Source organism: Triticum dicoccoides, chromosome 6B (assembly GCF_002162155.2).
Source record: "Triticum dicoccoides isolate Atlit2015 ecotype Zavitan chromosome 6B, WEW_v2.0, whole genome shotgun sequence".
Taxonomy (NCBI): Eukaryota; Viridiplantae; Streptophyta; class Magnoliopsida; order Poales; family Poaceae; genus Triticum; species Triticum dicoccoides.
This window is the reverse complement of record NC_041391.1, coordinates 592,890,964-592,901,953: the sequence shown is the minus strand read 5'-3', so window position 1 is coordinate 592,901,953 and position 10,990 is coordinate 592,890,964. Positions and strand designations below refer to the sequence as shown.

General features: G+C 46.1%; 1 protein-coding gene across 1 annotated transcript; it reads left to right on the top strand.

Moving 5' to 3' along the window:
- Positions 1–3,453: 3,453 nt before the first annotated feature.
- Positions 3,454–5,807, top strand: LOC119326628 (methyltransferase-like protein 7A). The gene is made up of 6 exons (XM_037600255.1): positions 3,454–3,738; positions 3,848–3,943; positions 4,417–4,635; positions 4,739–4,835; positions 5,365–5,427; positions 5,554–5,807. The coding sequence occupies exons 1-6, from the start codon at positions 3,532–3,534 to the stop codon at positions 5,745–5,747; spliced, it is 876 nt and encodes a 291-aa protein (XP_037456152.1). The 5' UTR covers positions 3,454–3,531; the 3' UTR covers positions 5,748–5,807.
- The last annotated feature ends 5,183 nt before the right edge of the window (positions 5,808–10,990 follow it).

Here is a 10,990-nt window from a genome sequence, read left to right as displayed (position 1 = left end):
GTGTTTTTCTTTTCTTAAAAGGTGACTGCGGCATTTCAGATGATTGCATATGGCTCTCGTGCAAATTCATGGGATGACAATCTTCAAATGGAAGATGCAATCATAAAGTGCACAAAAGTGTTCACTAAAACTATGATGAAGATTTATGGTAAGCAGTATCACTGCGAGCACCCAATACCGAGGACACGACCAATATTCTAGCGATGCATGAAGCAAAAGTCTAGCCTAGATGCTAGGAGTATTGATTGCATACACTAGAGGTGGAATAATTGCCTTGAAGCTTGGCACAACTAATTCAGTGGGCATTGCAAGGATATGGTTACTCTGCTAAAGATGCTCTAACTGTGCACACACAGCGAAAGGAGACATTCTATTCCATGACTTGCATGTGGCACAACAAGGAACACACAACCCACCATCTTCCTGCGTGTTCGCCGCCATGCATGCCAGTCGACACGGTCGGACCGCTGTTTCCCACCACCCGTTTTCGGTGTAATGCTACTCCCTCAGTCAACCTTTTCCCCTATTTTCTCCACCACCAATGCGTCGCACGAGCCACCTGCACCCGTGCCCCACAAGTTTCATCCTCGCCTTCACTGTGTCGTGGCCAGCTCTAACGTGATCCCGTCCTCGCTTACACATGTGCCACCAGTGCTTGTGGTCACGTTCTCGTTGGTTTAGGCTCGTTCTTTCGTCGTTCGTCCACCACCAACTTTGTCGCAAATCGTTGTTTTGTGTCACCACTAGCTCCATCGTGATCCTTCCTCGCCTACACATGTGTAGTCATGGCTCGCCACCGCGTCGTCGTCGACTTATACTCAGTTCTCCGTCGTCCGTCCACCACCACTTCTGCTCACCACCGTAGCTGCACCTACATCTCGTCGAGCTCGGGCTTCTTAGATCAGGCCTAGGACAAGGCGTGACGCAGATGGGAGCTCCTATTCCCCGCTTTGTGTGGTGGAAAGCGAAGAATCGCGCACCCTCCTTCCCGTGCGCGCTTTTTGGGCCGGCCCAAGTGCGAGGTGGGGCGCCCTAATTTTTTTTGCTTGTTTTAACTTTGAAAAGTGTTCACGAATCCCAAATTCGAAAAATGCTCATGACTTCATAAAAAATGTTCGGGATTGTTCATGAATTCAAAAAAGGTTCTAATTTTCAAAAAAACATGAATTTAAAAATGTTCATGAATTTAAAAAATCATGATTTTGAAAATTATCCGCAATTTCAAGAAATGTTTGCAATTATGAAAATGTTCACAATTAAAAATTGTGTGGTTTTGAAAAATGTTTGAGAAATACAAAAAATGTTCTCAATTTCGAAAATCATCTATGATTTCAAAAATTCTTTGCCACCTCAAAAAAAGTTCGCAAGTTTAAAAAACGTTCACATATTTTTCAAAAATTGTTTGCCAATCAATATGCATCATTTTCAGAAAAAAAATACGAATTTAAAAAAACATTAGTGGATTTGGAAAAACTTCAAAAGTTTGATAAAAACTTTGCGGATTTGAAAAAAAATAAAAGGAAAATTATAAATTATAAATGTTAAAATAAAAAAAGAAAATTGGCTCAGGAAAGGTTCTAGACTTTCTCAAAACCAATGGGGAATAAACAAAAAAACGGTCGTCTCTTTATATAGAGGACGAGGCATGCAGGAGAGTACGCCTTTGATTACTATTCCTCAAGCAATGCGGGGAATAGGATCCGCCAATGCGGGCGTTTGCTTGGCAAAAGCCCATTGAATAGGAACCTCCTAACTGGCGCATTAAGTGCCAGTTGGTGGTTCTAGCGCCCACGCTCTGCTGGTAATGGTCGATCCAACATTAGGTAAGGCGGATTGCTCGCAGCACACCTTCGAACGCTTTTGTTCAAGGGTTTACAGATCTGTAGTTGACCAGTTGATGGGTCAACCATTGACTATTAAAAAAGATTTTTTTTGGAGAAAATCACAAGAGATGATAACTTCATGAATGTAAAATTGTTCATGGATTTTCAAAAAACTGTTCACAAATTTTTAAAAATGATAAATTTGAATAACAAGTTCATCGATTTAAAAAAAGTTCATTGGTTTGGGAAAAAGTTCACAGTTTAAAAATCATTTTTTAGAAAACTAGTTACAAATTAAAAAAATCTCATCAATTTTTTTAAAATCATTGATTTCGAGAAAAATGACGAAATCCAAAAAAGTCCATCAATTTTGAAAAAAGTTCGTGAGTTTGAAAAACTATTTCTATATTTTTATAAAAAATCACAAATTTTAGAAAATATTCAACGATCTTATTAAGAAAATATCTATGAAAAAAATTTCACCAATTTTGGAAAAAAATCACGAATTTGAAAAAAAAGTCCACGATTTTGGGAAAAATTCACAAATTTTCCAAAAAGTCCATCATTTTGAAAAAAAAATGTTCATGAATTTAATAGTAGTTTATCAAATATGAAAAAAACTTCATAAATTCGGAAAAAGTCCGCACATTTATGAAAGAAATAGAAAACAAAAAAAGAAAGGGAAAGGAAAACCTAATAAAATAACCCGGAAAATGTGAGGAGCGAACCAGAAAAAGCCTGTTTGTGAAGCTTCCCAAAGCCCAGGGGCTTCCAGAACTGAAGGAAGTGAAAATGAAAAAAAGAAATAGTAATGCGGAAATCCAACTCGGTGCACAGGCTCATCTACTCCCGCTTAGAAAAAAATCAAATAAATACTAAAAAAATCCAATTTTTTCATGTGGTACATAATTTGATGCGTGAGGTCCGCTCCAAATTTTAACTCACTTGGACATCTAAGCAACTCTCGGAAAAAAAGACAAATCAGGTCAGAATAGTGCATGAACAGTAAACTTTTTTACAAACCCCGATTTTAACTTTTTTGCCAAAAGCTGCTAAGATGTCCAAATGAGTTGAAATTTGGAGCGGACTTCACGCATCAAATTATCTACAACACAATTTTTTTTAATTTTTCTTGTATTTGTTTTGATTTTTTTTAGCGCGGGTGCAGATGAGCCCAGGAGCAGAAACTCCGCGCCAAATTTGATGTGTGAGGTCCGCTCCAAATTTCAACTCATTTATACATCTGAAAAGCTCTCGGCAAAAAAGACAAATTCAGGATTTATAAAAAAGTTTATTGTTCACGCACTGTTCTGATCCGATTTGTCTTTTTTTGCCAAGAGCTGTTCAGATCTCCAGACGAGTTGAAATTTGGAGCGGATATCACGCATTAAATTATCTACCACACATAAAAATTGGATTTTTTTTCTTAGTATTTATTTTGACTTTTTTCTGAGCGGGAGCAGATGAGCCTGAGCACCGAGTTGGATTTCCGCAGCTGAGACGCATTTCCCAAATGTTAATGGGCTTGGCCTAGCTAAATATGGGATTTTGGGCTTCAGATGTGCCCGCAAATTATAAGCCTAACCCTAAAAAAACGTGTCAGAGCTTCCTCGTCTACGCCTTCGAGCCCGGTTTACGTACTCCTCTCCCCTGATCTCAAACAAAAAAAATCGTACAGTCCTCTCCCCGTTCCCCCAGCATCTCCGGCATGCGGTGCCTCGTCACGCTCCCGGCGGTCGCCGTCCCCGGCCGCCGCCCACATCCTAACCTCAAACCCCGCCGCAGAAGCACTCCCGTAGCTATCCTTGGAAGCTGCCGCTGCGGCCGCCGCCACCTCCTTGGTGCATCCTCGGCCGCCGGCCTCCTCCATCTCGTCAATCCCCCGTGCCTCGCCGCCCCAGCCATCGACCCCGACGTAAGCCCCTTCACGCCCAATCTTATTCCGGTCACCAATTCACAATCTGCGATGCAAATTACATGGCTTCGTGACAATCTTATATTTTAGTTGGTGTGGCTTTGTGCAGGTGATGCTTGAACGGGTGCACCCAGCGAGGCCTGGCTGGTACGAGAAGCTTTACGCGACGGCCATGGACAAGGGCATGCAGTCTTACGAAGCCGAGGTGTATAATTTTCCCCTAATATTTGTTCCACTGCTTTATCATACCCAAGTTTGTCACGTGTTAACCAACTTCCAAGAGACAACTCATCATAGGATTGCGTCTGTGTCAGCAACTGGGCAGCTAACTGAACCCACCGAACCCAAATTCTCGGATGTTTCAATCTGTGGTATTGCCGGTCTGGTTTCCTATCTGAAGGAATTGCACAATATGACATCGTGAGCTCGTGATTTGTGAAGCGTCTCAAGTGACGCATACCTTTATTTTCATCCGGTGAGGAGATAAATATCAGAAGTGGGCACTTGGAGTGCTGTTCTGTTAAGTGTTAGTACTACTTATTTGTTATATCCATGATCACCTGATCAGTAGTTTTAGCTTGACTATAAAAAATACAGTCATATGTTTTCAGGAACGGAGATGTGATATTTACAACGTGTTATGTTCTCACTAAACATTTCACTTGGTGAAGCTTGCAGATTGCCCAGTATAAATCGGATCTCTTCTCCCAATTGTCAGTTGCGGGGAAGAACATTCTGGAGCTTGGTGTTGGAACAGGCCCCAACTTAAAGTACTACGCAAGTGCTGATGGGGTAAATGTAATTGGGGTGGATCCTAACATGTACATGGAGGAATATTCTAGAGCAGCAGCAACTTCTGCTGGGCTTCCGTCATCAAACTTCACTTTCAGAAGAGGGGTATGGAAGTATGGTGCCTTATGATTGTGGAATGTGGAGTAGGTATCTATGCCTATGTTTTCTGTTAGCATGAGAACTGTTTTGTACACATGGTGTTACTTAGGTTGGCGAAGCTTTGCCAGCAGAAGACGGTTCCATGGATGCAGTTATTGGTACATTGGTGTTATGCTCTGTAAAAGACACCGATATGGCATTAAGAGGTAATAATTCATCTTTGCAGCAGTGATTTTTAAGTTTTGTATCATATGTGAACTTGAGAACATACCAGTTTTTGACACATTCTCTCTACCGGCAGTTCATCATCCGACAAACAAAAAGTATTGGCACACAGTTCTTGTCTAGCTGAAAGTCATTGTCTTTTCCTTAGTACTCCCTTCGTTCCATATTATGGGACGGAGGGAGTAGTACCGTCTGCATTACTGAATTATGGTGCATGTCATGTTGGCGATGCATGTGCCTATACATAAAGACCACAGAACACATTATGGGCTTCCATTTTTACCTATCACACTGACCTAAGTTTCATTTTTACGTTTTGGTACTTCCTTTCCTTTTAAGGCATACTTGTTTTGTCATCTCCATCTTTTCTGTTCTTTCCACCTTACGTTGAGAAGACATCTGAGCAATCTTTCCCTTCATTTGCCCGTTACCTGGAGAATACACTTTAATCCGTAACAAATTAGAACCGCCATTTTGTATTTGAATAACTCTGAGCATCAACTTCTGCAGAGATAAAGAGAGTCCTAAAGCCGGGTGGTCTCTACCTATTCATTGAGCATGTTGCTGCAGCAGGTACCCCCAGCTACTAGCATACATAACCTCTGGTGGTTGCTTGTTAATTGTTATTCTATGTTGAAGACTTCTATCCCTGTGATGCTGTGCATTGCTTGATCTCCTGCTTATTTTGTCCTCTCGTAGATGGTTCCTTCCTCCAGTTGGTGCAAGGTGCCCTTGATCCTCTGCAGCAATTTGTCGCTGACGGGTGCCACCTCACCAGGAAAACAGCTGACAACATCAAGGAAGCCGGGTTCTCGAGCTTGAGCCTGAACGATGTGCGCATGTCATCTGCGTATATCGTTAGCCCCCATGTTTATGGTGTAGCCTATAAATGACATGCTCTGCCTGTTTGGGATGGAGCCCTGCGTGGTTTATTCTGAGATAAAACTCGTACTAGCACATTTCTGCTCAGTTAGAGCAACTCCAACGGGGCGACCCAAACGGACGGCGATTTCGTCCGCTTTTTGTCCGTTTGGGTCGGCAGCCCGCCTGGCGTCCGCCTATTTTAGATATGGGTCGGCAGGGCGCCCAACGCGCCAACCCATATGTGCCGACGTGGCTGCCTGGCCCCCCTATTTTTTGCATGATTGCATAGTTTGAATCAAAATAAAATTGTTTTGGACCGAATAAAATTGCATAGTTTATTACAAGCCAAATGAAAATAAAAATGTCTCACATAGTTGTCACATAGTTTTGCAAACGAATAAAAGAAGATACATCTATTGGTTGCCAACATGAGTCCACATATGCTCAACCAAATCATTTTGCAGTTGCAAGTGAGTTTCTCAATCACGCATGTCTAAATGAAATTGGGTGAACTGTTCAAACGTTGCCGCTACTCCATGCTCAGTCACAACATTCTCACCCTGAAATTGAAACCCTTGATCATACAGACGTTCCGGGCGCTCCTCTTCTACGATCATATTATGCATGATCACACAAGCAGTCATCACCTCCCACAGTTTTTGCGTGCTCCAGGTATTAGCAGGATACTGAACAATGCCCCATCGAGATTGCAAAACACCAAAGCCACGCTCAACATCCTTCCTAGCTCTCTCTTGCTCTTGGGCAAATCTTTTCCTCTTCTCTCCGACAGGGTTGGGTATTGTCTTGACAATAGTGGTGTCCATTGAGGATAGATACCGTCACCCAGATAGTATCCTTTGTCGTAGGTGTGGCCGTTGACAGTAAAGTTCACCGGTAGGTTGTTGCCTTCGGCAAGCCTAGCAAACACCGGCGAGCGCTGAAATACCGGCAAGCCTAGCAAACACCGACGAGCGTGCCGGTGAGGATCTAGCCGGGCGGCGAGGCGGCTTCTTGGTCGGGGACGGTTGTGTGGTGGGGGCGGGGGGTGGGAAGCAGTCGGTTCCCGGCGGCAAGACGGCGGTGGTGGGCGACGTGGGAGTGGGCAGCGTAGCTGGGCGGATGTGGAGGTCCCGGCAGCTCACAGAGTCGCCGACAAAAATGGGCGGCGGCGTCGGCGACGGAGGAGGAGTGTGAGGGTTGCTGTTGGATGGTGGAGGGCAATGTGACACAGACCAGCGGGCCCGGGGGGAGGAGTGGGCGAGCGCGCACGCGTCCGTCGCGTGTCCGCGCCGACGCAAATCTGGCTAAAAAATGGGTCGGGAATGGGTTGCCCGCGGACAAAAAGCGGACGCGCGTCCGTTTGGGTCGGCGCGTTGAGCCGCCTTTTCTGTCCGCGCCACCCAAACGGACGGCGGTGGACGAAATGGGGTCGCCCCATTGGAGTTGCTCTTATTGCCCCTGGAGGCCTTTCCTTTTTTTCTTGAGTAACTTTGCTGGGCGACCCTGTTTCTCCGATGCTCTTCGTCCTCGTCATCGACGTGCTCAACTCGCTGATCACCCAGGCTGCGACTCGCGGCGTTCTCCAGAGGCTCACCGCCCGGCATGCCGTCTCCAGCATCTCGCTCTACGCGGACGATGTGGTGGTCTTTTGCCGCCCGGACAACACCGACCTCAACGCCATCTGAGAGAATCTGCGGATCTTCGGCGAAGCCTCTGGGATGCATACCAACTTCTCCAAATGCGCCACTCTCCCGATCCGTTGCTCCCCCGAGCAACAGGCCGCCGCCTCGCAGGCTTTGAGCTGCCCAGTCCTGCAATTCCCTACTACCTACCTCGGCATTCCGCTCTCGGTGAGGAAGATCCCCACTTCTGCGCTTCTGCCCCTGATCGACAAGCTGGCGCGCAAACTATCCACTTGGCGCGGCTCCATGCTCTCGCGTGGCGAGCGGCTTGCCTTGGTTCGTCACGTCCTCTGCGCCATGCCCATGCACCTCCTCATGGCCATGACATTGAACAAGAGCATCCTTGGCCAGGCAAACAAGATCATCCGCAGCTTCCTCTGGATCGGCCGCAAAGATGCCCGTGGAGGCCACTGCCTCGTTGCCTGGCCTAGGGTGTGCTGGCCGCTCTCCTATGGCGATCTGGGCGTCCGTGACCTTCACCATGTCGGCATCGCGCTTCGTGTCCGCTGGCTCTGGCTCCAGTGCACGGACGAGGCGAGGTCGTGGCAGCACCTGCACCTTCCCTCCGATCCCGAGGTGGCCGTCATGTTCCGCGCTTCTACTACTTGGGCCGTGGGGGACGGCTCGTCCTGCCGATTCTGGCTGGACCACTAGATCAACGGGCGAACCGCGGCGGAGATCGCCCCCCTCGTCTTCGACCTCGTCCCGCGCGGGTGCCGCAAGAACCGCCTGGTGCGCGATGGCTTGCACCTAAGGACCTGGGTCCAGGATATCCAGGGCGCTCTTGGCCCTATGGCGCTACTGCAGTATGTGGAACTCTGGCGGCAAGTGCAGCTCGTCCAGCTCTCCGATGCCCCCGATGCGATCCGCTGGCGCTGGACGGAGTCTGGGCATTACTCGGCCAAGTCCTGCTACGAGCAGCTTTTCATCGGCTCCATCCGCGACCCCCACTGGGCGCCTACCCAAGTGAAGATTTTTCTCTGGCTCACCACCCTCGATCGCTGCTGGACAGCGGCTAGGCTGGCGCGCCACAACCTCCCGCACGCCGACTCATGCCTTTTCTGCGATCAAGACACCAAATGTATCCAACACATCCTCGCTCGGTGCTCCTTCTCGCGACAGGTTTGGTTTGACATCCTTGCTTGGTGTCGGCTGCCTATCCCCCCACCGGACCCTGGAGCAGATCTTCTCTGCTGGTGAGAGCGCTCCTGCAATGCCTTTCCCGCAAGCGCACGCAAAGGCTTCAACTCTCTCGTGATGCTCACGTCCTGGGAGCTATGGAAGCATCGGAACGGCTGCGTTTTCAACGGTCTTCATCCCTCCACCACTAGCCTATTCGAGACGATCCATCAAGAGGCATTACTTTGGGCTTCCGCCGGAGCCAACGGCTTGCACAACATCGTAGGCATAGGCTAATACCCTCTCTTTTTGGTTTGAGCAGCCCCGGCTCCTGCTGCTCGGGCTTTGAGCTTTGCGCCGTCCTCTCGTGTACGCCCAAAAGTGTAATGTCCGACCTTGTATTCTATCCTACCTATCAATGAAAGATACGCAAGCTTTGCGTATTCGCAAAAAAAAAACTTTGCTGGGCAGGCACTTCGAATACTACAGTTGGTTGCACTTCTATGAAATGGACAGGGGCGGGTGCCCTTTTCTCTCCCTGAAAAAAATGCAGGTCTTTCCATAGGCCGAATGACCTACCAAAACGTCTTATATGTTGGAATGGAGGTAGTAAATGGGTTAGCTATGCTTGATGAAGGGCTAGAAAACATTAGCATGGTAAGGACTAAGGATACATTTGTGTTTGTTAGGTTTTGGCCACGCAGCGCTTTGTCTCACCTGATGCGAGACGGGAGCTCCTAGTCCCCGCGTAGGCGTAGGGCGATAGGAGTCACCCAAACGCGCACCCTGCAAGATACAACATGCGCCCTTTTGGGTCAGCCCATTTGTGGGCAGGCGCGCCTACTTTTCTTTTATTCTTTTTGTTTTGTTTAGCTTTTTCTTCTTCAAAATAAATTTGGGGATTCAATAAATGTTCAAGAATTTCAAAAATGTTCCTGGATTTTAAACATAATTTGGAAAGTTCAAGAAATGTTCACTAATTTGAAAAATGCTCTTCATTTTTTTAAGTGAACATTTTGAAAAATATTCCCGAATTTTAATATTATTCTAATATAACATAAAAATCCTGAATTCAAAATAATATGCACGAAATTTTAAAACTGCTCCCTGCATTTTAGTATGTCTTTCACAAATTCAAATAATGTTCACAGATTTTTAATATGTTTTCAAAAATATAAATATTCAAATAGTTTTAATGCATTTAAGAAAATTGCCGATTAATAATAAAAATGACCGATTCAAAACAATTTCAAGAAGTACAAAAGTTGTTCCAGGAATTAAAAATGTTTTGAATTTTAGAACAGAAAACGGAAAAACATAAAAAAAGAAGAAGAAAAACCTAGAGAAAAATGAAAATAAAAGTTCGGAGAACCAGTTGGAAAACAGAGAAGCAAAACACAGAAAACAGAGGAAATGGACCAGCCCATTAGTGCGGGCGATGGTGTGCGTTGGGTCGCTATCCCCCGACCCAGGCGAGAGAGCCGCTATCTGCTGCTTGCTGGATCCTATTCGGCGCCCTATGCGAAGAGCAACTAATTAACGAGCGCTCCTTTCGGAGCCTCGCAACGATCAATGCCACTTGGCGCGCTCTCGGCCATTCGCCACGTGTCGCGCTCTGGGCGTTCCTTCTGGATTTTTTTTTCGCACGCGTTTTCGGCTTTTTAAACGGGTTTTTTCCGGGGGTTTTTTGACGTTTTGCTTTTTCACCGGTTTTCCCTAGCTTCTCGACAAAAAAATTGATTTTTTTTTGCGCAAAAAAAGTTTTTTTTGCGAGAGTCGCGTTTGTGCTTTCGCGAGAGGAACAGCCGTGCCTCTTGGAAACGAAAAAAAACACATTTTCTGTTTTTCTTTTCCTTTCGTGAGAGGCACGGTTTTGCTTCCGCAAGAGGCACGTTATGCTTTCGCGAGAGTCACGGCCGTGCCTCTTGGAAATGAAAAAAAACATGTTTTTATGTTTTTTTTCTTTCGCGAGGCACGGTTTTGCTTCCGCGAGAGGCACGGTTGTGCTTACGCGAGAGTCATGGCCGTGCCTATTTCGGAAAGGGGAAAAATATGTTTTCTGTTTTTTTTCTTTCGCAAGAGTCACGGCCGTGCCTCTTTCGGAAAGAAAAAAACACGTTTTTTGTTTTTTTTTCTTTCGCGAGAGGCACGATTGTGCTTTCGCGAGAGTCACTGTCGTGCCTCTTTCGGAAAGGGAAAAAACCTTGCTCCCGGTACGGTTTTTTCCGTGAAAAAAAATCATCAAAACCTATCAACATGGGATCTAGTTTTGAAGATCTCGACGCGAGGAATCCAACGGCGAAAACGGTTCGACATTTGGACGCATGGTTTAAGAGATAAAACACTTTGAATAAACTGATCTACGAAAAAAGGAAAAACTCTCAGGTTGCAACAAGTGGCGCACATGCAGGGCGCCACTTGTCGCAGCCTGGAGAAGTTGGAGTGATCTTCACAAGAAGTACTCCTTAACT

Excerpts from the sequence above, each read along its gene's own strand:
- LOC119326628 (XM_037600255.1), top strand. The coding sequence starts at position 3,532 with ATGCGGTGCCTCGTCACGCTCCCGGCGGTCGCCGTCCCCGGCCGCCGC. Across the intron at positions 3,739-3,847 it reads CCCCAGCCATCGACCCCGAC|GTGATGCTTGAACGGGTGCA; the intron begins GTAAGCCCCTTC and ends GGCTTTGTGCAG. Across the intron at positions 4,836-5,364 it reads CACCGATATGGCATTAAGAG|AGATAAAGAGAGTCCTAAAG; the intron begins GTAATAATTCAT and ends CAACTTCTGCAG.